This window comes from Scomber scombrus, chromosome 16 (assembly GCF_963691925.1).
Source record: "Scomber scombrus chromosome 16, fScoSco1.1, whole genome shotgun sequence".
Lineage (NCBI taxonomy): Eukaryota > Metazoa > Chordata > Actinopteri > Scombriformes > Scombridae > Scomber > Scomber scombrus.
The window spans coordinates 2,705,898-2,733,424 of NC_084985.1; the positions used below are offsets into that span (position 1 = coordinate 2,705,898).

Consider the following 27,527-nt stretch of genomic DNA (forward strand, 5'->3'; position numbering starts at 1 on the left):
AATTTAGCAAAGCGAGTTGATAGAGGAGTGAAGTGTTGTGTTGTTGCCTCCTCAGTTATCGACAGACAAACACACATCAGTCAGTCATGGACTCTAGTCGCTCGTCCAGCCTTGTTTGTTACAGCTCGGCGCATCGATCCGTGCGGCCGAGCCACATCAGAACATTTCAGATCGTATCAGGAAAGTTTCTTATCATAGAAAACAACAGCTGCTAGTAGCAAATAAACAGGATGGATACGTGTGACAGAGCATGCAGTTTATTTCCTGCTTTCCCCTCAATGCATCACCCAGAGCAAGAATTATTGGTCAGTAACTAATAAGTGTTGGTAAGATGAGCAATTCATAAATATGTTAAATCTAGTTTAAAAAGCAGCATCAGGTTTGTTAAAATGTACATTTAGTATTTTTGTTGGTTTTATATCATTTGAAATGACATTTGCACCATTTTTTACCAAAAGTAAGACTGAATGCTCCTGAAAATGTCAAATGGTGTAACCACAAAAGAATGATACATATTACATATTTTATCCTCCTAGAGAGAAGGAAAGAAAGAAAGAAGAGAAAGAACAAGACGTTGGAGGAAAAGGAAAGAAAGAAAGAAAGCGTAGGAATAAGAGAAAGGGAGAAGAGAAGGAAATAACAAGAAGTAGGAGGAAAGGAAGGAAGAAAGAAAGCAGCAAGAAGAGAAGGAAAGAAATAACTAAAAGTACGAAGAAAGAAAGAAATAAAGAAAGAAATAACGAAGTAGCAGGAAAGAAAGTAAGGAATAAAGAAAGAAAAAGGAGGAAAAAATAAAGAAATAACAAGAAGTTGGAGAAGAAAAAAGAGAGAAAAAGAAGAGGAGAAAGAAAGAAAAAAGAATAAGAAGTAGGAGGAAGGAAAGAAAGAAAAAAAGAAAGCAGAGGAAGAAGAGAAGGAAAGAAAGAACTAAAAGTACGAAGAAAGAAAGAAAGAAATAACTAGAAGTAGCAGGAAAGAAAGGAAGGAATAAAGAAAGAAAAAGGAGGAAAAAGAAAGAAAGAACAATAAGTTGGAGGAGAAAGAAAAAAGAGAAAGAAAGAAAGAAAGAAAGAGAGCAGGTTCCTGATCTCCATGGTAACCAGAGTAAATGTAATATGTAGAACAATTGTATTCCATTACCTTTATTTAATATAAAGTTATAATGTAAGATCATGCCAGACTAGTTGATATGGTGTTTTATTGACTATTTACTGTTTTTAAGACATGTATCTGAATTTAACGTCAGTCTATAAGAACACCTTGTTGTCTCAGGTCATCACTATCAATGAAAAAGTCTAAAACACAAAATATTAACATGAATCCTTAGAAAACACAACACGACTCTTTGTGCCTTTACATCGTCTTCATGCAGCTTCCTCTTTGATTTATTTCACCTTCTTTCTCTGAGTTCTTTTTTATTGATTTTAAAACTTTTATAAAAACAAAAAGATCACTCCCCGACCTTTATAACAAATTCAATATTACCACTTCCTGTTTTGTACTTGTACCTGAAGTTTGTATCAAAGAGTGTTAAGAAGCAGCTCCGTAAACCCAAACCCTGAGTGTGTGTGTGTGTGTGTGTGTGTGTGTGTGTGTGTGTGTGTGTGTGTGTGTGTGTGTGTGTGTGTGTGTGTGTGTGTGTGTGTGTGTGTGTGTGTGTGTGTGTGTGTGTGTGTGTGTGTGTGTGTGTGTGTGTGTGTGTGTGTGTGTGTGTGTGTGTGTGGATTTTTCAACTTTTCATCCCTAATAAAGTAAGAAATTGTAGGTGGAGGAGTTTCCTTTTGATCTCACAACTATCAGACAGTGTGCCAAAAAATGAGTTAAAGCAAAATGATCTCATGACCCGACACACAGGCAGTTCAGCTTCCTACTGGAACATTTCCCAAAGAAATGGACAAAGTAGAAAGAACAGAGTATTTTGGATCAGTTATGCCTCTATAGTCTTTACTTCTGAGGGTAAATTCTGACTATTTCTGATTTGGATAGATAGGTGAGATGTGGAACTTTTTTTAAATTGGATAAGTGAGCGTCGGGTGCAGAAGTAAGAACAATGGTCCTTTCAGCTTTTACCTCTGAGTCCCCTTAATTTTCCACTTGTATAACACATTGTTGATGATACTGTTAAAGCTTATCACTGTTGAGTTTCTTCACTAAATTTCCTGGAAGTGATGAGTCAATGAACAAGTGTTAAAGGTGCTTCTTGTTTGAGTGAAAGTGTTTCGACAGTGATTTGTGTGTATTTGAGGCTGTTCGGTCATTTTTTATAGAATTTGAATCAGACCTCTATAGCCAACCACATCACTGTTTTATTATCTACATATATATCTTAACATTTTTATCGTACAGTATGCTCATGTGTTGGGTGTTGGGTGGATCTGTGAAGTTGGTCTTATGTAGTTTGAAGCTTGCATTGCTTGCAAAAAGGAATATCAAACAGTCAACTATGTTCTTGTACCTGCTTTTCAAACATTTATTTTGAAAAATTACTTAAGAACCATTTAGAAGAGGTTCTTTAATGAACCAGTTGGGATCACCAAAGGACTTTCTTGAAAATGGTTCCATAAAGAACCTATTTTTACAAAAGGTCTTTGGAGAACCATTTATGGTGCCTCAAAGAACAGTTTTTTGATGGTTGGTTGAGGCATGTTTATGGCGCTTTTCCACTATACAGTTCTAGCACTACTCGACTCGGTGTACTTGCTGCTGTATGTGGCTTTCTTTCTCACACAAACCAAGAAAAATTGCCGAATGACTGTAACGCTGCCGGGTTTGATTGTTGTGTGAGACGGCTCATGACTCTTCCAGTGACTCTCTGACCAATCAGAGGCCGGCAGCCTGTTGATGTCACATTTAGTATCGGCTCGGCTCGCTTGGAACCTCGGCAGAGCACATACTAAAAAAGTACCAGGTACCAGGTACTATCCCTGATGGAAACGAAAAAAAAAGTAGAGTCGAGTAGTGCTGGAACTATATAGTGGAAAAGCGCCATTAGAGGTTCTTTACAGAACTGTTTGCTAAAATGGTTCTTTAACCCTTTATCGGGTGAATAACTATATTTGTTAACTTCTGTAAACATCCGAAATAGCCTCCCCATGCCTCTCTGTGAGGTTTTAGAACCATGTGGATTTTTTATATGTAGACTTTTTGGAAAATGTGTTACCCTAGAAACCAGCGAAGAACCATCTATGATAACTTCATTGATCTTGATGTGCAACATAAAAAGGAAACAAAATCAAAAAAGTCATATATTAACTCTCTAAGATTAAACATTTTAATTCCAAGTATTTCATTAAGTGCCCCTATAAAGGATTAAGGAACCTCTTGCTAAATGTTTCTTTAGTTGAACCATAAAAGCTTCTTCTATTGCATCGCTCCAAAGAACTGTTTCTGGTTCCAGTTAGCACCTTTATTTTTCTGGGTGTCTCTGTTTGCTCTGTAGCTTTCACCAAGGTGGTAATTGTCACTAACATTAATTACCCTGTTCACGTTATTCTGTTCGTTCCTAAAAAGCAGAAACATAAAAAGACCACTTCCTGTGCACAAGTCATGTAGGACCAGAAAATGAGCATTTAAATATCATAAATTATGGAGGTTATGTTTTCCTTTCTGAACCACACCCGTTGTTCTCACTCACCTCTACACTTTGAGTACTGATCCCTCTCTCTCTCTCTCTCTCTTTCTCTCTCTCTCTCTCTCTCTCTCTCTCTCACTCTCTCTCCCTCTCTCTTTCTCTCTCTCTGTCTTTCTCTCTCTCCCTTTCTCTTTCTCTCTCTCTATTCTCTCTGTCTGTCTCTCTCTTCTCTCTCTCTTTTTCTGTCTTTCTCTCTCTCTCTCTCCCTCCCCCCATCTCTGTCTCTCTCTCCCTCTCTCTCTCTCTCTCATTTCATTCCCTCTGTCCTTTCAACCCTCCTGCAACAACTCTCTCATTATCCAGTTTGCTTTCATCTCGTCTCTCGCCTCTTGTATCTTTACTTTGTGTCGTTATAAAGTGAAAATCAGGACACATAGTGCAATCACAGCATAAATAAGTAATAAAACAGATGATATTATAAAAAAAGGAAAAGGATGAGGACGGCAAACTCACTAACAATAAGAAATAAACGACAACAAAGGCCAAGATGAGTAAATCAAGTAGAAATAAACAATTACATTGGTATTCACAGCAGGCTCGGTTGTGAAGTTACACCCTTTAATATGCAGGTCGTTGCTTTTTCCATTGCCTCTTCCTTCTTCTCACTCGCTCTATCTGTCCTTTTTCATTTTTTCGCCATCTGTCCAGGTGCTCGTATTTCCCCCAGACGTGCTATTAAAAGGAAGTCGCTCCTCTTTCACTTAGCGCTCTAAAGCACCGTTTTGCCCTTCAGTTTCACTTCCTGCATTGACTGAGAAACATTCTTTTTTAATCTGTGTTAACCCTTTCCTCTTCTTCAAGATCTGTTATTCAGCGTTTACCACCTGCATCTCCAAGTTGTTAGACAGCACGTTGTAGTTATTAAAGGATTGTTTGCTTTAATGTAAAGTTAATGTACAGCAGTGAACATGAAGCTGGTAGTTCAACTTGTTCTCACCAAGACAAAATGTTATGTACTTGGGTCGATAATAACAACAATGCATTGTTTATATTTAAACAGACTAATGATAAGGTACAATAAAACATGATGCTTAACAGTTACAGTCAAAGCAGAATGTAAATTATCTCCGTCTACACATACAGATGGGACCAAGAAGCAATGGAAACATTTTCTCTTTGCATTTTTTATGTACTTGGGTCAATAATAATATTTAAACAGACGCCATAGTTATTAAGATATAAGCCTCTACCAAACGGGTAAAATTCCCTTCATGGTAAAAGTATTAAATATATTTGCAAATAACAAAAACACGTAGAAAAAGTCAAATAGGATGCTAACTATTTCAATGAATTGAACTTTCTCATCTTTCTCATCTCTGATATTAATAACGGTGAATGCAATGTTTGGTCAAGCATGTTTTTAGATAGTAAACAAATCACACTTATAAAATAATATTGTCATATATATAATGAGATATCATTAAATGTGTCACTTTAACAGCAATGGATGATCAGAAGTGTTTTATTTTATAGTAAATAATCCATTTTAATGACAGTAGCAGAGTCGCTGCCACAGAGGGGTTTTCCCAGCAGAGACCACAGACAGGCAGGTGATGTTTGTACCTTTTTATTTGAGGACTGAAACTGTGGTGGAGCTACTGTGTGAAGCTGCAACGATGCCCAGTCCCGTCTCTACTGACCACACTAACTTAAAACACCAAAAAACCTTAAACTTAAACTTCTTAGTTAACTTCTCTTCGGCTGCACTTTCCATGTGCTGCTCGTCCCAGTTCAGCCACTACTGCCTCTCTCTCTCTCTTACAGCTGACTGCCCAAACCACACCCACCTCCACAATTACATTAGCTAGCTACTATAAAACAACAACCGTTTGGTAGAGCACGGTATTAAAAGAGTATTTGACCATTATTAAACTTCAGTGAGGCCTCTGAAACTATTATATGTCCAAAAGAAATTCTTTATCTTCGAAAATTCCACCAAAACGTGACAAAACAAGTCAATTTTCTCTTTCTCGCTTCCTGTTTGGAGACAAACTGGAAAGGCTACTAATAGACAAAGTGACACCTAGTGGATTTTTTGAGCATAACACCTAAACTGAGTTAAGTTCAATGAGATATAGTAACCCCAAACATGCTCTACCAAACAGTTGCACAGAACATTAAGGGGTTAAACGGTTGCATTATAATAATAATACCAAGCAGAATGATTCCCCTGCTTTGTCCTATTCAGAATAAATCTGTCAATGAACAACTAATCCTCTCTATAATTACCTCCTATAATTCATAACTCAGTATCGCCAACAGACAAAAAAAAAAAAATCAAGACTGAGCCAGTAATGTTTGCTATTATCGTTCTCTTTTTGTGTAAACACACCTGACCACACACACACACACACACACACACACACACACACACACACATCACACAAATAGTTCCTTTGGTATTTTAGCTGAGAGCGACTTGCAGAATGAGCTTAAACTCACCACACAACCGACTGATAATCATAATAATAAATGTCGAACTCGGGGCTCGTTCTTTCTTTTTTCTTTTTTTTTTAGAGCAAGTCTTCAAGTAATTGTGTGTATTATCTGTCACTGCTTTCATGTGCTCCGTGAAGTCGTATCGGATAGTGCAACGGAGACCGAGGAGAGGAGGTTTAAATTCCCGACACTGTAGAGACTTGTAAGGAGTGATACACTTCTCATTTCCTGTCAATGATGAATGAAATGACTGCCGAAGAATGCCCTCGCCACCCCTCCACACACACACACACACACACACACACACACACACACACACACACACACACACACACACACACACACACACACACACACACACACACACACACACACACACACACACACACACACTCCCCCTCCACATCCACTAGATATTAAAACATGCTGCAACATGAAAGAAATATTCTCTTATACATCTGGAGGATAAGAAATTGTGTGTGTATGTGTGTGTGTGTATATGTGTGTGTGCCAGTGGGTGTAGATTAAAAAGCTAGAGCTCCGTGTAAATCAGTGTCCGATCCTTACGTCTGTAAATCCTGTAAATGAAACAATGTTTTTCTGAATCTATTGTGAAGGTAAAACCATCAGAGCCTCTATAACTTGACTTTTTCTTCTCTGTGTGTTTTCTTAAGCTTTGTGTTTTTTTAAGGGAAGGGTTGCTTTGGCACGTAAATGCTCTTATTCAGCACAACCTTTGTTTCATTTGTTCCCACACATGCAACCAAACAGCCTCCCAGTACAACCACAGAGATGCGCTGTTGGTTTCTGATGGGTTTAAGTTGTAGGTTTGTTGCTCTGGAGCACATTGGTAGCAGAGGGGAAATGAAATAAGATTCAATCGGCTGAAAGTCTTTCTGCTGTTTAATACAGAGCAGGTTGCATACAGTGAGGTTATCAGAGCCTAAAATAGCTACCTGTTGAGGTTAAATGAGAGTTATACATACAGTGTATCTTTCTTTTCTTTACTTTTCTTTTACAATCTTGTCTAACTTTGTGTGGTTTTATATTTTTCCTATAAGCTTGACATATGACATATATTGCTACTCTCTTGCATGCTCTCTTTTTATTTCATCTTATTGTATTTTTTGTATAATATTGTGGGTTTATATTGTGGACCCCAGGAAGAGTAGTGTTAGAGATTTTAATTATGCAGCTCATACATCAATGGAGAGAGTAGATGTCTTGTATTGAAAAGGTTTATTTACTTGTAGAAGTGAATGAATGATCAGTACATGTTATGTTCTGATGCTCCCTTTAAACTATGAAGTTTCTGTCCTCCGGGGAAACCACACAGATCATAACAACTCCCGGGTCAAACTGACCCCGTCTGTTTTGACTGTTCCTTCTTTCCTCCCTCCTTCCTTCCTTCCTTCCTTCCTTCCTTCCTTCCTTCCTTCCTTCCTTCCTTCCTTCCTTCCTTCCTTCCTTCCGTCCTTCCTTCCCTCCGTCTGTCTTTACTCCCTCCCTCCTGTCTTTCTTTCCTTCCTCTCTTTTTCCTCCCTTTCTTCCTTCCTTCTGTCCTTCCTTCCTTCCTTTCTCCGTTCCTCCCGCCCTCCTCTCTTTCTTTCCTTCCCCTACCTTCCTCCCTTCCTTCTTTCCTCTGTCCTTCTTTCCTTCCTTCCTCCCTTCCTCTTTTCCTTCTTTCATCCCTCCCTCTTACCTTCCTCCCTTCCGTCCTTCCTTCTTTCCTTCATCCTCCCTTCATCCTTCCTTCCATCCTACCTTCTTCCTCCCTTCCTTCCTTGACTCGAGGACAACAGCAGGGTTAATAACAGATTTAATTCTACAAACATGTTAACTAAATGAGCAAGAAGTAGTACACAAACATAAGTTTATCAGCTGTTTTACTTTTTCTTGTTCATGGTGAATTATAAAATGACTCGATAACAAAGTGGCTCCATAATAAAGCTCAACTCCCACTGTGCTGAGAGTCTAGCTCCGCCTCTATGCTCAGTACACAACAACACACTTCCACTTAAGTCTGCTGGGATTTTTAGTGCCTTGCTCAACTGCATCTCAGCGGGATTAAACAGTTCCGGTGTATTCCCACTGAGCACCTAAACTCTGTGTTAAAGATAATTGGCTGATAGAAATAAAGGTTGATTCTTAATTTGGTTGGCCTTTGGCTCACTTTGTTTGCCCGGACTGGCTTTTAGTAAATGAACTGCTGTTGCCTCATTAGAGTGTGGTCTGTTTTATCACCCAGTAAACTGTAGAGACAAACAACAGAGGAGTGGGCTGTTATTTTTTCTTCTGCTAAAACGCTCCTCCAGGGTTTAATTATACTGTGTTGAACTGAATTAGAATTAATGAAACACTTTGTGGTACTTTGGGACAGAAGCTGCACATCAGACTGTCCCACTTTTAGCTCTGCAGATTCATCCTGTGAGCTGCTGTAGGCTGCTGCATACAAGCTTTATGTCCTTTTTAACCCTCCTGTTGTCCTCCAGTCAAGGAAGGGAGGGAGGGAGGAAGGAAGGAAGGAAGGAAAGGAGGGAGGAAGAAGGGAGGAAGGAAGGAAAAAAGGGAGGGAGGAAGAAGGAAGGAAAGGAGGGAGGAAGAAAGGAAGAAGGAAGGGAGGAAGGAAGAATGAAGGAAAGGAGGAAGGGAGAAGGGAGGAAGAAGGAAGGAAGGAGGGAAGGAAGAAATGGAGGGAGGAAGAAGGAAAGAAAGGAGGAAGAAGAGGAAGGAAAGGAGGGAGGAAGGGAAGGAAAGGAGGGAGGGAGGGAGGGAGGGAGGAAGAAGGAAAGGAGGTAGGAAAGAAGGGGAGAGAGGGAAGGAAGGAAAGAAGGACAGAGGAAAGAAAGAGAGAAGAGGGAGGGAGGGAGGGAGGGAGGAAGGAAGGAAGGAAGGAGGAGGAAGGAAGAAAGGGGGATGGAGCAAGTACAGACGGAAGGAAGGAAGGGAGGAAAGAAGGAACAGTCAAACAGACGGGGTCAATTTGACCTTTTATTACATTTATGGAGATACATTTTATTGCATATAGTTTTAACGTTATCGTTCCTGTAAACCTGAACTGTCCCCAAACTGTCTCCACCACGCTGCCACCTCAGCTGTTGCAAAATGTTCCCTCTCATTAATGCATCTTCTTTCTCTTTCTTTGTCTCTCTGTGCATCTTTAGATGAAGACGGGTTTATGTGTAAGACTCCAGCCGTAGCATGACATTGTGATTCTGGTGGACGGCTCCTGGAGTATCGGCCGCATCAACTTCAGGCTGGTCCCGGACGTTCCTGGAAAACCTGGTCAAGGCTTTCTCCGTGGAGTTTGACAAGACCAGGATCGGTAAGGAGGTTTTACGTTTCTGGGTTTTTTTAGTTGTAAAACCATCTTAACCTCACATACAGCTCCTAACACACAATATCATGTCCTATTTTACCTAAGACATGAAAATATAACAGCAATAATGATTGAAATGTCTCTCTCTTGATAGTTTTAAGTCTCTTTACTCACTCCATCTCATAGTTGCTACAGTAACTAGACTTGGAAGCTGTTACTCAAACTAACTGTAGGTTGAACTTTAGTCATTTTTTTCATCTGTTTTGTGGAAGCATTTAGGGTTTCTTTAGGAAATGTTTTTAACCTTTGTGTCGTCCTCTCCGGGTCAAATTGACCCCGTCTGTTTTTTACTGTTCCTTCTTTCTTTCCTCCCTTCCTTCCTTCCACTCTCTTTCTTTTCTTCCTTCATTCTGTCCTTCCTTCCCTCCTCCGTTCTTCTTTCCTTCCCTCCTGCCTTCCTTCTTTCCTTCCTCCATCCCCTTTCTTCCTTCCTTCTGTCCTTCCTTCCTCCATCCCTCCATCTTTCCTTCCCTCTTTCCTTCCTTCCTTCATTCCTTCCTCCTCTCTTTCTTTCCTCCCCATTACCTTCCTTCTATCCTCTGTCCTTCTTCCCTCCTTTCCTTCCTCCCTCCCTCCTTTCCTTCCTTCTTCCTCCCTTCCATCCTTCCTCCCTCCCTTCCTTCCTTCTTCCTCCCTGCCATCCTTCCTTCCTCCCTCCCTCCCTCCCTTCCTTCCCTCTTCCTCCCTTCCCTCCCTCCCTTCCTTCCTTCTTCCTCCCTGCCATCCTTCCTTCTTCCCTCCCCCCCTCCCTTCCTTCCCTCTTCCTCCCTTCCCCACCTCCTTTTCTTCCTTCCTTCCTTGACTCGAGGACAACAGGAGGGTTAAAATGATGCACAGGAACATTTGTATTTGGTGCAATATAAAAAAAACTCAAAAACAACACTAAATGTGTGCAGGCCTGGCTCAGTACAGCGGAGACCCAGAGGATCGAGTGGCAATCTTAACGCTCACACCACCAAAGGCTCCGTGATCGATGCTGTGAAGAACCTTCCGTATAAAGGAGGAAACACACTGACAGGTACGCTGCCAAACCAAACCCCAGCCTCCCTCCGGCTATTATGCTCCCTCGTACCATCACAGGTAACAGATAACACCCCGAGGTCCACTTGGAACAAAGCAGTCCTCTACCTTCGGCTTAATGTATTCACTCCGGTGCAGTTGGCTTCAGTGATGTGCTGCAATGTTTGTTTCCTTACAGCCTTGAGCTGATAAGACCAGACTGTGAGTCAGGAGGCGAAAACGTAGTTCAATTAAAGTTTTAACATTATCCTAACCTCAGGCAGTAGATGGAAATGCCTTGGTGCTCCACTGATACTCAACAAGTATGATGGTGAATATGTTTCAAAGTTTACTTTAAATCCATCAATCAGGTTTGAATTATAGATGCAACAGCTAATATATACAGTATTCATATTGTTCCTGCTGATTGCTCATTAACAGGAGAACTGCATCACAGGGTTAGTTATTGTTGTTTTGTATGATTGACCCTAAACAACAACCCATCCTGTTCATTAAACTATACCTTCGAGGGAAACTGTGAGTGCTGTCACACTGTCATACAGGCCTTTCACTTAATATCACAACTATTGTTTTAAAAGTTCTATAAATGGCTCTAATCTTCTGCTGTCAGTCTGTTTTAATTGTTGATTACATTAACAGTCACTTTGCCCAGATGATGATGGATACAGCATGTCAAAACAAAGTATAAAAAAGTATTATTTCCAGTCTATTGTAAGATATAAAGGCTAATTCTTGCACACAACTGGATGTGTCACATCCATGGAAAACCGCTGAACTTAGATTTTGGTGCTTAATGGGAACATTTACCTTAACAGCTGAACTTAGATCTTAAGAAGGAAGGAAGGAAGGAAAATAGGGAGGAAGAAAGGAAGGGAGGGAGGGAGGGAGGAAGGAAGGAAGGGAGCGAGGGAGGAAGGAAGGAAGGCAGGGAGAAAGGAAGGAAGAAAGGAAGGGAGGGAGGAAGGAAGAAAGGAAGGGAGGGACGGAGGGAGGAAGGAAGGAACGAATGAACGAAGAAAGCAAAGAAGGAAGGAAGGAAGGAAAAAAGGAAGGAAAGATTGAAGGTAGGAAGGACATATGGAAGGAAGGGAAGGAAAATAAGAGAGGAAAGAAGGAAGGGAGGAATGAATGAATGAACAAAAAAAGGAAAGAAGGAAGGAATGAAAGGACAGATGGAGAGAACATTTACCCAAACAGTTGAAAACATTGGTTAGAAAATTAGAAAAGTCATCAAATGTAATAAGTTACATTACTTTGATGAAGTCATTGAAATAGTTACATTACATATTACATTTAAAATAGAGTAACTAGTAATCTGTAACCTTCCTGACTCTGGTTGTAGTAAGGAGTGAAGTCCTTCTGTAACGGTGTAATTACTCCTTTAATCTGTCTGTGTGTCTCTCCAGGTCTGGCTCTGACTTTCATCCTGGAGAACAGCTTTAAACCAGAGTCCGGATCCAGACCCGGCGTTCCCAAAATAGGAATCCTCATCACCGACGGGAAGTCTCAGGATGATGTCATACCTCCAGCTCAGAGCCTGCGGGAAGCCGGGATCGAGCTGTTTGCCATCGGTACGACCCAACAACACCGACACTAATAATCTGAATACATTACTTACACAGTGAATAATGATCTGAGGCTATAAAACAAGGGAATGATGAATAACGACTCATCAGGCTGCAGTTTGAGCTCTAATTCATTATAATTCAACCTTCTCTCTTATAGACAAACAAAGATAAAACAAGTTATTTCCTTTATTTGACCATTTATCCTTCGAGTCGTCCTCGTCTGTTTTGACTGTTCCTTCTTTTCCTCCCTTGCTTCCTTCTGTCTGTCCTTCTTTCCTCCCTCCCTCCCTCCTTCTCTCTTTCTTTCCTCCCCATTACCTTCCTTCTTTCCTCTGTCCTTCTTTCCTTCCTTCCTTCCTCCCTTCCTCTTTTCCTTTCTACCTCCCTCCTTCCTTGTTCCCTCCCTCCCTCCCTCCTACCTACCTTCCTTCCTTCCTTCCTTCTTTCCTCCCTTCCTTCCTCCCTCTTTTCCTTCCCTACTTCTTCCTCCATTCCTTCCTTTCCTTCCTTCTTCCTTCCCCCCTCCTTTCCTTCCTTCCTTCTTCCTTCCTTCCTCCCTCCCTCCTTTCCTTCCTCCCTCTCTTCCTTCCTTCTTCCTCCCTTCGTTCCTTCCTCCCTCCCTTCCTCCCTCCCTCCCTTCCATCCTTCCTTCCTCCCTCCTTTCTTTCCTTCTTCCTCCCTTCCTTCCTTGACTCGAGGACAACAGGAAGGTTAAGAAAAGTTTTATTGCTAAGTTGCCCCCCCTCTTCTTGGTGATGTTTTCATTGCACTGATTAGACTTTATTTTTATATGATGGAAAAATAATCACAACAGCATCTCTTGACAGTCACCTGTTGGATTAATTACTGTGTCAAAGTCTGCTATTCTCTGCAAAACAATTAATGATGCCTTGGGTGACAAAGGAGTCTATAATAGGAAGAAAACAGCTCAAAAGGAGCTAGAAGAAATAAACTGCATATATATAAAAGGATTAAAGGAAAGATGTTCAGGCTGCATTAAATCTATTACTGCCTATGAGACCAGTAATCCCAGTTCCCTCGGTTCTGGGATGAATGTTAATGAGACACAAACCAGTCTTCTTCAGGGTTTTGATGAATATTAATGTTGTGCTTCTCATGAGAGCATCCTGTCATCTGTTGCTCTGACGACTGAAGCCCAGCTATTGATTAATGCTGATGAAGTCTGACAGCAGTTAAAGTCGCCTTGAGTCTTAACGAGGCAGCCGACCCTGATGGTGTCCAACTACAAACCATCAAAGTCTGTGCTGCTGACCAGTTCGGCTCAGTCCTTCATTTAGGTTTTTTTCTTAGTTTGGATCAAAAATTCCAGTAAAAACATGTTTTCCTTTTTCAGTTCCACAAAAAAAACAATATGAGTAGTAGTCTTACTAATATTAAGACCTCTATGAAATGGTTTTAAAGGGTTATCTACTCTTTTAAATGGATTATCTACTCGTCTACTACTCTTTAAAAGGGTTATCTACTCGTCTACTACTCTTTTAAAAGGGTTATCTACTCTTTTAAAAGGGTTATATACTCGTCTACTCCTCTTTTAAAAGGTTATCTACTCTTTTTAAAGGGTTATCTACTCTTTTAAATGGATTATCTACTCGTCTACTACTCTTTTAAAAGGGTTATCTACTCGTCTACTACTCTTTTAAAAGGGTTATCTACTCTTTAAAAGGGTTATCTACTCTTTAAAAGGGTTATATACTCGTCTACTCCTCTTTTAAAAGGTTATCTACTCTTTTAAAAGGTTATCTACTCTTTTAAAAGGTTATATACTCTTTTAAAAGGGTTATATACTCGTCTACTCCTCTTTTAAAAGGTTATCTACTCTTTTAAAAGGTTATCTACTCTTTTAAAAGGTTATATACTCTTTTAAAAGGGTTATATACTCGTCTACTCCTCTTTTAAAAGGTTATCTACTCTTTTAAAAGGTTATCTACTCTTTTAAAAGGTTATATACTCTTTTAAAAGGGTTATATACTCGTCTACTCCTCTTTTAAAAGGTTATCTACTCTTTTTAAAGGGTTATCTACTCTTTTAAAGGGTTATCTACTCTTTTAAAAGGGTTATCTACTCGTCTAACAACTCTTTTAAAAGGGTTATCTACTCGTCTACAACTCTTTTAAAAGGGATATCTACTCGTCTACTACTCTTTTAAACAGTTTAAAGGGTTGTGAAGATGTGAAAAGAGAGATTCCTCATAATCAACTTAATTAATAATGAAAAATAATCATTAGGTTTAACTTAAAAATAACATACATAAAACATAGAGGGTCAGTGTGATGGATTACGAGTCTCTTCAAACTGATTTTTTTAGGGTATTCTGCAGAAAACCAAAACTAGTGAAATACTCAAAGGAGGGAAATCAATGTTAAAACCTGGTGGTCTGAGTTTGGCTGAAATATGTAACACACAGCAGCACAGTTCCTCCAGCACGCTTCACCAAGGCAGCTTTAGTCTGAGCTTCATTCAGACACTGTCCAGCAGTCGTTGGAAGCTAGTTTGTAGTTGTTGGCAGAATGATGATCAGTAAGTCTTCAGGTCTGTTAAATCTTACATGTTGTTTTGGTTCATTGACACCATCAGGGCAGAAGGACAGGTAGAGGTTAGGATTATTTTATTCTTTTACAAGCACTGTCTTACTTTCATATATATATTTATTTAGAGTTTGAAATGTTCAGTGACCTGTTGCATCATCAAAAACGTGTCAACTAAGATTTGACACACTGTCAATAAAATCTCCAATCATCTTTCTCTCTCTCTCTCTCTCTCTCTCTCTCTCTCTCTCTCTCTCTTGCTCTCTCTCTCCCTCTCTCTTTATCTCTCTCTCTCTCTTTATCTCTCTCTCCCTCTGTCTCTTTATCTCACTCTCTATCTTCCTCTTCTCTCTCCCTCTCTCTCTCTCTTTCTCTCTCTCTCCCCCTCTTTCTCTCTCTCTCTCCATCTCTCTTTCTCTCTCCCTCTGTCTCTCTCTCTCTCTCTCTCTCTCTTCCTCCCTCCCTCTCTCTCTCTCTCTCTAACTCTCTCCCTCTCTCTCTCTCCCTCTCTCCATCTCTCTCTCTCCCTCTTTCTCTCCAGGTGTTAAAAATGCTGATGAGAACGAGCTGAAGGCGATCGCCTCCCCTCCCGAGGAAACTCACGTCTACAACGTTGCGGACTTCAGCGTGATGAGCGACATCGTTGAAGGTCTCACTAAGACGGTCTGCGATCGAGTGGATGATCTGGACAGGCAGATCAAAGGTTTGAACAGCGGCTCGTTTTATTCGACAGGTCTGATGGGTTGAAGACGGGTTACCGCTCTGTTGATGCCGTTAGTTATAATTATGACTGCAGGAGCTCCCCGAGCAATAAAAACCTGGGTCCCAATCTAATATAAGATGAAGTGATTTCATCTAAGTAATGACTCGCCCCCAACTTGAAGGGAAAATTTCACTGCTGTGAATATGATGAATCTTTAAAACTAGGTCACCTGTGAGGTAGGAATGTGCAATCTGGTGCCCTGTGATGAGAGAAAACGGAGAATAAGAGGCTGTAGGTTCCCCCATAAAACTGCTCTAAAGGAGGGATTCCTACAACACCCAGAATGCATTGCACACATCTCATCCAATCATCTGCTGACGAGGTGTTTATGGAAGTTATTTTCATTAACCTTCGTGTCGTCCTCCTGGGTCAAATTGACCCCGTCTGTTTTGACCGTTCCTTCTTTCCTTCCTTCCTTCTGTCTGTCCTTCCTCCCTCCCTCCTTCTCTCTTTTGTTCCTTCCTCTCTCTTTCCTTCCTTCCTTCCTTCCTTCCTTCCTTCCTTCCTTCCTTCCTTCCTTCCTTCCTTCCTTCCTTCCTTCCTTCCCCCTCCCTTCCTCCCATCCTCCCTTTCTTCTTTCCTTCCTTCCTCCCTTCCTTTCTCCCTCCCTCCCTCCTTCCCCCTCCCTTCCTCCCTTCCTCCCTTTATTCTTTCCTCCCTTCCTTTCTCCCTCCCTCCTTCCTTCCTTCCTTCCTTCCATCCTTCTTTCCTCCGTCCTTCCTTCCTTCCTTTCTTTCATCCCTCCTTTCCTTCCTTTTTCCTCCCTCCCTTCCTTCTTCCTTCCTCCCTGCCTTCCTCCCTTCCTTCCTTCTTCCTCCCTTCCTTCCTTCCTCCCTCCCATCCTTCCTTCTTCCTCCCTTGCTTCCTTGACTCGAGGACAACAGGAGGGTTAAATGGAAAATATAATACCATAAAGATTGAACCATAGTGTTCACAGTTGCTGCTTCAGTATTTATTACATGAATTCAACATAAAATAGATGCAGCGTCTGATTTCTTTTCTTCTTCTTCTTCTCCAGGTGGAGGAGAACCTGCCCCCCCGCCCGCCTCTGTGGCTCCGCCCCGTGACCTGGTGACCTCTGACATCACCGCTCGCAGTTTCCAGGTGACGTGGACTCACGCGTCGGGCGAGGTGGAGAAATACAGAGTGGTTTATTATCCAGCCAGCGGAGGACAGCCGGATGAAAAGGTATTTAACATGTTACTGAATGCATATATTGATGTTTTTAATTCTTTAAAATCAATATTTTTCTTTATATTTAGTGAATAAATCATGATGTGGGTTTATTTGGAGCACACATGAGCTTAAATGGAGTCACAGTACCAATTAAACTCACTTTATTCATCAAATATCTTTATTTTATATTCCAACATCTACATGAACTAATGAATACATTTTCAAATGAGAGATAAATGTTGCTTTATAAGAAATGATCTCCCTTATAAATCATGTCAGTATCCATGAAAAACAGCTGGACTTAGATCTTAGGAAGGAAGGGAGGAAGGAAGGAAGGACAGAAGGAAAGAAGGAAGAAAGGACAGATGGAGGGGAATTCTTACCCTAACAGCTGAACTTAGATCTTAGGTAGGAGAAAGGAAGGAAGGAAGGAAGGAAGGAAAATAGGAAGAAAGGGAGGAAGAAAGAAAGGAAGGAAAATAGGAAGGGAGGAAGGAAGAATAGAAGGGAGGGAGGAAGGAAGGAAGGAAGGAAAATAGGAAGGAACAAACAAAGGAAGGAAGGAAGAGAGAAGAAGGAAGGAAGGAAGGACAGATGGAAGGAAGGAAGGAAGGAAGGAAGGAAGGAACACTTACCCAAACAGCTGAAAACATTGGTTAGAAAAGTTTTAAGTTACATTACTTTGATGAAGTCATTGAAATAGTTACATTACTATTACATTTTAAATAGAGTAACTAGTAATCTGTAATCTATTACATTTCCAAAGTAACCTTCCCATCTCTGCCTGTATAATACACTTAAATAACTTAACTTTATATAACAGTACAAACAGTCTGTTGGGGTTAATTCTCACTTTCAGTACATTTTGCCACATTATATATATATGTGTGATTTTATCTCAGTGACATTTTCACTGTAATGACTTCTAATGGAGTGTTTTTATCTTTATTATTTATGGCGTCTTTTCTTTAAGTAAAGGACGTGAACATACTTCCCCCGCAGTGCAAAGCTGCCAAATGTTTAGTCTGTCGAGTTGAGATGAATCTCCCTCTGGCTCAGATCTGTCGTCGGTGTCATCATCCAGATAGCTTTTCTTTTTTTTCTTTCTTTCCTGTTGACAGTTGAAGTAAATGTGCCTCGGTATGTATCGCTTTATATTTATATATCTGCCTGATCAGCTGGTTGTGATCTATTTCATCTCCTGCATGAAGCTCACGGAGAGAGACTTTTGTTCCTTGAGTTTGTCCTGCAGAGACGGAGCTTCAGATATGATGCTGTTTTAAAGGGAAGAGGAGGGAGGAGGAAGAGGAGGAGGGAGTAGGAGGAAGAGGAAGAAGGAGGAGGAAGGAGGAAGAGGAAGGATGAGGGGAAGGAGGAGGAAGAAGGAGGAGGAAGAAGAGGGAAGGAGGAAGGAAGGCAAAGAATGAGGAAGAGGAAGGAAGAGGGAGAGGAAGGGAAGTAGAGGAGGAAGAGGGGAGGAGGAAGAGAAGGAGGAAGGGAGGGGGAGGAGGAGAAGGAGGCGGAGGAAGGAGGAAGAGGAAGGAGTAGGAAGGAGGGGGGGAGGAGGAGAAGGAAGAATATAAGGGAGGAGGAGGAAGAAGTGGAAGAAGAGGGGGAGGAGGAGGAAGGAGGATGAGGGAGGAGGAGGAAGGAGGAGGAAGGAGGAGGGAGGAGGAAGGAGGAGGACGAAGAGGAGGAAGAGAGGAGGAGGAGGAAGAAGGGAGAAGAAGAAAAAAAGGAGGAAGGAGGAGGGGTAGTAAGAGGAGGAAGGAGGAAGATGAGGAGGAGGAGGAGGATGAGGAGGTCCTGCCTTTAAGTGTGAAGGTTAAAGGTGTTACGGTCCTGCCTTAACAGAAATTTAACTGTAGAGTTTCCATAAAGATGATTAAAGATGATGGACTGCAGCTTGGCTCAGTTAGATCTGCAGTGAATCGTATCAGTAGATATTTACATTAACATACGTGTCTTAACGCTCCGCTGCACCTTTGATCCAGCCGGCAGATTAAATGCTTCATCAGTTCGTCTGGGAGGATCGTCATGTGACTTTACTTCCAGCGCAGCAGAAATATAGATATAAAGCTGCTCAGTCAATCCTGCAAGTTAGATTCATCTCTCAGAGCGATTTGCATCATAAATGAGAAAAAAATGGTTCTACTTAAAGCTTTACATACTGTTCAGGGTCCAATTAGACCCATTTTAACATCTGAGAAATATAAAAACACCATATACACATTTATTTTAGATGGACTTTTCCTAATGTGACCCACAGTATATTAAAAAATGAAACAAAATGCATCATTTTTAAAACATTTTGTGCAGCTGATACACATTTTTATATATGCAAATGTGCACTATTTAGAAAAAAAACACCATTTAAACATGTTTTATTCTTTATATTCTAAAAAATGTTCTTTATATTTATTTGTTATGTACTTATTGGGGATTAATAAAGCTGTTTAATCTCAGTCTAAATCTTTTTAATAGTAGGGTAACTAAAGTTTATTAACCTTTACAAACTGTTCAGAGTAAAAATTAGACCTTTTTTTTTTTTTTTTACATTTGAGAGCTGTAAAAACACCAAATACACATTTCCTCTAGGTGGATATTTCCTAATGTGACTGACGCAGAATATACACAAATTTAAAGTGTATTATGTGAAGAGTTAATAATTAAAAACAAAGGCAGATGAAGTTAATTTAAATCTGCCTGAAGCATCACCATATGTTAATAATACTTTACATTTAATTAATGCAGAATTAATTTTCCCTTTTTAATGAGTTTCCTCGACTTCCTCCTCATCCAGCAGTGAGAGTAACATGTGATATATGTTGCAGGTCAAATTATAAAACATCATAACTGCAAAACACCTGCAGATATTTGACTTTAACCCTCCTGTCGTCCTCCTGACTGTTCTTTCTTTCCTTCCTTCTTCCCTCTCTCTTTAATTTTTCCTTCGTTCTTCCCCTCCTTCCCTTTTTCTTTGCTCCATCTTCCTTCCATAATTCTTTCCTCACTTCCTTCCATCCTTCCTTCCATCCTTCCTTGCTTCCTGCCTTCCTTCCTCCTTTCCTTCCTTCCTTCCTTCCTTGCTCCTTTCCTTCCTTCCTCCCTTCCTTCTCTCCTTACTTCCTTCCTCTTTTCATCCCTCCCTCCCTCCTTACTCCTTTCCTTCCTTCCTTTCCTTCTTTCCTCCCCTTCCTTCCTTGCTCCTTTCCTTCTTACCTTCCGTCTCTCCTTACTTCCTTCCTCTTTTCCTCCCTCCCTCCTTACTCCTTTCCTTCCTTCCTTCCTTCTTTTTTCCCTTCCTCCCTCCCTGCCCACCTCCTTCCTCCTTTCCTTCCTTCCTTCCTTCTTTCCTTCCTTCCTTCCTTCCTTCCTTCTTTCCTTCCATTCTTTCATCCCCGTCTGTTTTGACCGTTCCTTCTTTCCTTCCTTCCTTCTGTCTGTCCTTCCTCCCTCCCTCCTTCTCTCTTTTGTTCCTTCCTCTCTCTTTACTCCCTTCCTTCCTTCCTTCCTTCCTTCCTTCCTTACTCCTTTCCTTCCTTTCCTCCCTTCCTCATCCCTTTCCTCCTGTCCTTCCTTGACGTGAGGACAACAGGAGGGTTAAAGGTCTCCTACCTGCAGTATATAAGCACCACTGTAATGTTCTTTATATTTATGTTTATACATCTTTCTCTTCTCTCTTATTTCTCTTTGATGTTTATTACAACTTGCAGCTGGAACGGCTCGTTTTCCCCCCCACGAGGAAAAAAAAACTGAGGTTTCATCAAAGCTAATCTGATCTAGTTACACTTAATTTAAATCTCTTTGGAGAAGAGCTGAACGCCTACAGCAACATGTGGTGCTTCTTTTTCTTTTTCTCTTTTTTCTTTTTTACAGCCGTGCAATATGCGATGGGCTAATAAACGAGAGGGAGGCTTCTGGGAAATGTTAATACTTTTTGACACACACAAGTGCTGCCGTTTGTTACAAAAGAGAACAAAATTAGAGATGATTAAAGTTATTTTTAAAGAATTAATGGAGTCAGTGATTTAAGTCCCTGAGCGACTCATGAAGTGAGTCACAGTAATGAACACGACAAACCGGAGCCGACTTTTATCTGTGTGCTTTTATTTCTTCATCTTAGCATTAAAAAAAAAAAGGGTCATAAAGTTATAGAATTAAAATCTGCTACCATGGAGAGTTGTAGTATGAAGGAGTATTAGGGCCAGAATAAGAACTTGTTTTTTTTTTTAAGTTACGAGAATAAAGTCGTAACATTACGAGAATAAAGTCGTGATATTGCAAGAAAAAAGTCGTAATATATAACAAGAATAAAGTCGTAATATTGCGAGAAAAAAGTTGTAATATATAACGAGAATAAAGTCGTAATATTGGGAGAATAAAGTCGTAACATTACGAGAATAAAGTCGTAATATTAGGAGAATAAAGTCGTAACATTACGAGAATAGTCGTAACATTAGGAGAATAAAGTCGTAACATTACGAGAATAGTCGTAACATTAGGAGAATAAAGTCGTAACATTACGAGAATAAAGTCGTAACATTACGAGAATAGTCGTAACATTAGGAGAATAAAGTCGTAAAATTACGAGAATAAAGTCGTAACATTAGGAGAATAAAGTCGTAACATTAGGAGAATAAAGTCGTAACATTACGAGAATAAAGTCGTAACATTACGAGAATAAAGTCGTAATATATAACGAGAATAAAGTCGTAATTTTATGAGAACTCTCTGCGTTAAAATGAGGAATGTTGAGCATCTTGTGAAGTTATACTTTGGTATCGGTTTCACAAATAAGGAAATACTTCATCTTTTGGCTCATCAGCATCAAATTAATATCAGTATCACGACTTTGAAATAAATTGCTTCTTAAAATGTTTTATTTATGTATTTTCCCTCTTAGTTTGGCCCTAATACTCCGTCTTATTGTAGCACTCACCCAGTATGTATTCTGGTCTTTTTTAAGGTGGTTCAGGGGACGGAGAACAGCGTGGAGCTGAACTATCTGAACTCTCTGACGGAGTACCAGGTGGCCGTGTTCGCCGTCTATCGCAGCTCCGCCAGCGAAGCCCTGAGAGGAAGCGCCACCACATGTAAGTCTAAATGTTTACATAATGATGGAGGGAGGAGGGAGGGGGGGGGGGGGGGTGGAGATAATGGAGATAAAGTATAGATTTGCCCCATGAGCAACATCATTTGCATCCTAAACCTTAAAAAAAGGCTTTATCAGCTTGTTGTTTCAACTTAAACTTAAAAAAAATTGAAAGACAGGGTTCATTATAACCATTAAAACCATTAATCAACACTGACAAAGCTGCACAAAATATAAATCATTTTGCAATATTTCCAGTTTTGTATATTTTGGACCACTTTAGGACAAATTACAGTCTTGAATAAAGTCATTTAATGTGATGTCATTGTTGCCAAATGTAAAAATGGGTCAATTTTGACTTTAACAGTATGTAAGTTAACAGGGATTAAGGGTAAAAACGTGATGTGTGTGTTCCTCGTGTGTGTCCTGCAGTGGCTCTGCCGATGGTCAACGACCTCGAGCTGTTTGACATCAGTCACAGCACCATGAGGGTCCGCTGGAGGACCGCCGCCGGGGCTTCTGGGTACATGATCCTCTACGCTCCTCTGACGGAGGGAGACCTGGCCGACGAGAAGGAGGTGAGGAGTGTCTGTGTGTGTTTGTGTGTGTTTGTATTGTTGTCCCATCTGTCTTGACTGTTCCTTCTTTCCTTCCCTCCTTCCTTCCTTCCTTCGTTTCCTTCCTCCCTTCCTTCTTTCCTCCCCCCCACATTCCTCCCTTCCTCTTTCCTCTGTCCTTCTTCCCTTCCTTCCTCTCTTCCTCTTTCCCTTTCTCCCTTTCTCCCTCCCTCCTTCCTTCTTTCCTCCCTCCCTCTTACCTTCCTTCTTTCTTTCCTTCTTTCCTCCATCCTTCCTTCCTTTCCTTCCTCCCTCCCTCCCTCCTTCTTTCCTTCTTTCCTTCCTCCCTTCCTTCTTCCGTCTTCCTTCCTCCCTTCCTCTTTCCTTCCTTCCGCCTTTCCTTCCCTCTTCCTCAATCATGGAGCTAACCTTCAACGCCCGGCTTTGTAACTCTGATTGAGTGACTTCAAAGTACAAAGTTCTTTTTCATGTGTGTGTGTTTCTGTTTTTTTTTGCCTACATTCTCATATCGATCGCATCCTCCTTTTTATACACAGCTCACTCACTGAGGGAGATGAGACAGAGGTGAAGAGATGAAGGGAACAAAAGGAAGAAATGAGAGAAAAGGAGGAAAGATGCTTGAGGGTATTTCTAAGCTCTACAAAAAAATAATGTAATTCTCTCCACTATTCTTCACATCCAATTAAATAAAACATAGTATTGGTTTATTTCCTCGTCCATAAATATAGAGAACAGAGCAAATAGATCAATTACAAGTCACACTGGTCATTTGTTCATCAGTCTGGAGACGGTTGGTTTTACATTTATTGGCTTTTTTAACCCTCCTGTTGTCCTCGAGTCAAGGAAGGAAGGGAGGAAGGAAGGAAGGAAGGAAAGGGAGGAAAGGAGGAAGGAAGGAAGGAAGGAAAGGGAGGAAGAAGGAAGGAAGGAAAGGAGGAAGGAAGGAAGGGAGGTAGAAGGAAGGAAGGGAGGAGATGGAGGGAGGAGATGGAGATGAAAGGTAAGAGAAAGGGTGAACTGTGTTGTAGACAGTCACATACTGAGACGAGCATCAACAGGTACGAGAACATTGAAAACAAATATTAAGACAGGCAGATGAATGAGGGAGTTTTCTTTAACCCTCCTGTTGTCCTCGAGTCAAGGAAGGGAGGAAGAAAGAAGGAAAGGAGGGAGGGAGGAAGGATGGATGGAAGGGAGGAAGAAGGAAGGCAAGGAGGGAGGAAAGGAGTAAGGAAGGAAGGGAGGAAGAAGGAATGAAAGGAGGGAGGAAAGAAGGAAAGGAAGGAGGAAGGAAAGGAGGGAGGGAGGAAGGAAGGGAGGAAGGACGGAGGAAAGAAGGAAGGAAGGAAGGTAGGAGGGAGGGAGGGAGGAAGGAAAGGAGGAAAGGAGGGAGGAAAGAAAAAGAGAAGGAGGGAGGGAGCTAGGACAGACTGAAGGAAGGAAGGAAGGAATGAAAGGAGGAAAGAGAGGAAGGAAAAAAAAGAGAAGGAGGGAGGGAGGAATGAAGGAACAGTCAAAACAGACGGGGTCAATTTGACCCGGGAGGACGACACAAAGGTTAAATCACAGGGCTTTTGACCCAGTTTAAAGAAATGATCACAGGTGAGATGGATGAGATGGATGAGTGGAGGTTCGGAGGTGTTCAACCAGCCGTCTGCATCTCCTCTCCTTCCCCCATTAGACCTCATTACTCCGCCTGTCACATTTCCCTTCAGGCGGAAAGCAATAAAAAATAATTTAGGAAGGAATTCAGAATGAGGATGGATGCTTTCCAGTGGCGGAGGATAAGCTCTCAGCTCTGAGAGTGGGGACTCGTCTTGAGCCAAAGCCCCCGAATCAAATGCAGTCCGGTCTGACTCAGAGAAGCACAGGAAGAATCTTTACAGAGTGACAGCAGGCGAGGTGGGAAGGTTTTATAACTAATACTAAAAAGATTCATATCCCTAAAAAGTAAATTCATGCCAACAAATTATAGAAGTGAGAGAGATGTGGTGTTTGTGACCCAATGTTCTTCTTGTCACAGAGTCCAGGAATATATGTTTCTGTCTTTTATCCAAGAATATAAAGTCAGACATTAAGATCAGGCAGCTAATTAAAGTTGTATCACAGCGCTGTCGCTCGGCGTAGCAGCCGATTCCTCCTAGTGGTCACTCGCGGTATTGCAGCTTCAAAAAAAGGACGATTTTTGTAAAAAGAGACGTCTGTAAAACTGTTGATAGGACACCTCAAACAGCAGAGAAGCTCAATTATGACTCTTTCTATAATGAACTTTTGATCCATGGAGTTTTAATATTTGTCTTATTACAATGTAAAGTCTGTGGGCCGCATAACATGGAAGTAAACCATTATTTTTCCTTTTGCGTACGCATCAGCCAAGCAATTCTTATAGGAATGAATGGACGTCATTTATGGTGGCTCTTATAATACATTCATGGTCTTTGCTCAAAGCCGTTGACGTGCAGATTAATGTTTAAACCACAAAATAAAACAACTGGATAAAAGGTTAGATAAAACAGAAATGCTGATAGAGATATTCAAAGGTACAAATTAGAGCCACAAAAAGGCCAATTTGATCTGATGTGGGCTGGATTATTAAAAAGAAGGAAGGAAGGAAGGAAGGAAGGAATGAAAAAGAAAACAGGAAGGAAGGAAGGAGAAGACAGGAAGGAAGGAAAGATGGAAGGAAGGAAGGAAGGAAGGAAGGTAGGTAAGGAAGATAGGACAGAAAGATGGAATGAAGATAGGAAGGAAGGAAAAGAAGACAGGAAGGAAAGATGGAAGGAAGGAAGGAAGGAAAAGAAGACAGGAAGGAAAGATGGAAGGAAGGAAAAGAAGACAGGAAGGAAGGTGGGCCGGATTGAACCCCTCGGTGGGCCGGATGTTTGGGGGAACCCAGACTTAATGCTTCATGTTTGGATAAAACATTTTATTCATTATAAAAGAGGAAAGGCTTCCAGTATAATACTTGTACTGACCCTGTAGTGGAGAATCAGTGGAGTATCTTAAGTTTTTCAAGCTTTAAATTTGCCAAAACACTTTCCCTCCACTTACTGTGAGATGTTGGTTTGGTAGATTTCCAGCAGAGCAACACTACACAGCTCACACTGATGTTTGCTTTGATTGACAGCTCACATTCAGTCGTGTTCTTTATCCGTCTACAATCTTTACCTCAACTGCCTCTTACTTACATATTTCACCCAAATTAAAGTAATAATAGAACATGTTTCTACAGCTCGCTCATTAACACGTCCTATCTTGTTCTCTCAGTATAAAAGATAATAAACTAATGTTGTCTTCACACTGCAGCCTCTCTGTTAGTATATAAGATAATAAACTAATGCTGTCTTCACACTGCAGCCTCTCTGTTAGTATATAAGATAATAAACTAATGCTGTCTTCACACTGCAGCCTCTCTGTTAGTATATAAGATAATAAACTAATGTTGTCTTCACACTGCAGCCTCTCTGTTAGTATATAAGATAATAAACTAATGCTGTCTTCACACTGCAGCCTCTCTGTTAGTATATAAGATAATAAACTAATGTTGTCTTCACACTGCAGCCTCTCTGTTAGTATATAAGATAATAAACTAATGCTGTCTTCACACTGCAGCCTCTCTGTTAGTATATAAGATAATAAACTAATGCTGTCTTCACACTGCAGCCTCTCTGTTAGTATATAAGATAATAAACTAATGCTGTCTTCACACTGCAGCCTCTCTGTTAGTATATAAGATAATAAACTAATGCTGTGTTCACACTGCAGCAGCCTCTCTGTTACATATTAAAGTCATTTAAAGACAAACATCTGTGTTTAATGACACAAAGATTAGACGACAAAAATAGTCAAATCAGGTTTTTTAACTGATGTGAAGTGTAAAATGTGGTGTTTTGAGCTTTAGAGGTTCAGGTAGAGACAGATTAGCTGTTTTATTCTAACCTTTTGGCTCCAGCTTTATATAAACAAAAAATCTTAATTATTATTATTAATAAATTTAATTAGATAGATTTTGAGTCTTTATATTGTATAAAAAATTATAAAAAAGTATGTCTGTAATCAAAATCTACTTTAATTGAAGAAGTCACTTATGCCATTTTTATTTATTTATTTATTTATTTGTTTGTCTTTTCTATTGAAACTGTTATGTTTACTTTGTGTTTTTTTATTTTTTATTTTATTTTTTTATTGTATTAACTGGAATGACTGGTTGCTTGCATATTCTGTTCAATTAAAAATAAATACATTAAAAAATATGCATATAAAGAAAAAATAATAGAAATAAAATAAATATATAACATATTAATAATAATAATGATAATAATGAAAACAAGGTATGATAATCAAATCATTATTTTGTTCAATAAAAAAATAAATATAATAAAAAAATTAAAATAACCAGTATATAAAGCATATGATAATAATAGTGAAAAAAAAAATTATTAAAAAAAATCTAAACTTTGTACATCAGCTACGAAGGAAGAAGAAGGACTCCTAAAAAAGTTGGCAGAACATCTCATTTCTGTTGGTGTCCATTTATTAATGGGCTGAGCAGACAAGAGGAGCAGATGGAGAAAAACATTCTGCCAAATATAACTTTTTCTTTTTAAATACATCCAGTTTTGTATTTTTTGGCTCACAGTGAAAGATAAGAAAAGTTCACTTTGTGTCACAACAGCAGAGAGTTTATCATCCTGCTGGAAAAAAGAAAAGAAAAGAAAACACTGAATATGATAAACTATCTGGTCTGCTGTGTTTCCCATGAACATGTTCGACTGTGAGCAGTTAAACAAAGTTCTCACACACGTCTCTGCAGTACACTATGTAGGGGAGAGCAGGGTCGGTGGTCACACAGTAGACTATGTAGGGGAGAGCGGGGTCGGTAGTCACACAGTAGACTATATAGGGGAGAGCAGGGTTGGTAGTCACACAGTAGACTATATAGGGGAGAGCAGGGTCGGTAGTCACACAGTACACTATGTAGGGGAGAGCGGGGTCGGTAGTCACACAGTACACTATGTAGGGGAGAGCGGGGTCGGTAGTCACACAGTACACTATGTAGGGGAGAGCGGGGTCGGTAGTCACACAGTAGACTATGTAGGGGAGAGCGGGGTCGGTAGTCACACAGTAGACTATGTAGGGGAGAGCGGGGTCGGTAGTCACACAGTAGACTATGTAGGGGAGAGCGGGGTCGGTAGTCACACAGTACACTATGTAGGGGAGAGCGGGGTCGGTAGTCACACAGTACACTATGTAGGGGAGAGCGGGGTCGGTAGTCACACAGTACACTATGTAGGGGAGAGCGGGGTCGGTAGTCACACAGTACACTATGTAG

The 27,527-nt window shown here is 40.5% G+C and overlaps 1 protein-coding gene across 1 annotated transcript in view; it reads left to right on the forward strand.

Annotated features, from left to right (window-relative positions):
• The window catches only part of LOC133996800 (collagen alpha-1(XIV) chain-like), a 204,443-nt gene that overhangs the window by 67,266 nt on the left and 109,650 nt on the right, over positions 1 to 27,527 (forward strand). Inside the window, 10 exon segments of the mRNA XM_062436384.1 lie at positions 9,235 to 9,272; positions 9,274 to 9,333; positions 9,335 to 9,395; positions 10,346 to 10,374; positions 10,377 to 10,467; positions 11,876 to 12,040; positions 15,125 to 15,286; positions 16,365 to 16,534; positions 21,492 to 21,618; positions 22,050 to 22,195. Of these exon segments, the coding sequence (XP_062292368.1) occupies positions 9,235 to 9,272; positions 9,274 to 9,333; positions 9,335 to 9,395; positions 10,346 to 10,374; positions 10,377 to 10,467; positions 11,876 to 12,040; positions 15,125 to 15,286; positions 16,365 to 16,534; positions 21,492 to 21,618; positions 22,050 to 22,195 (1,049 nt within the window).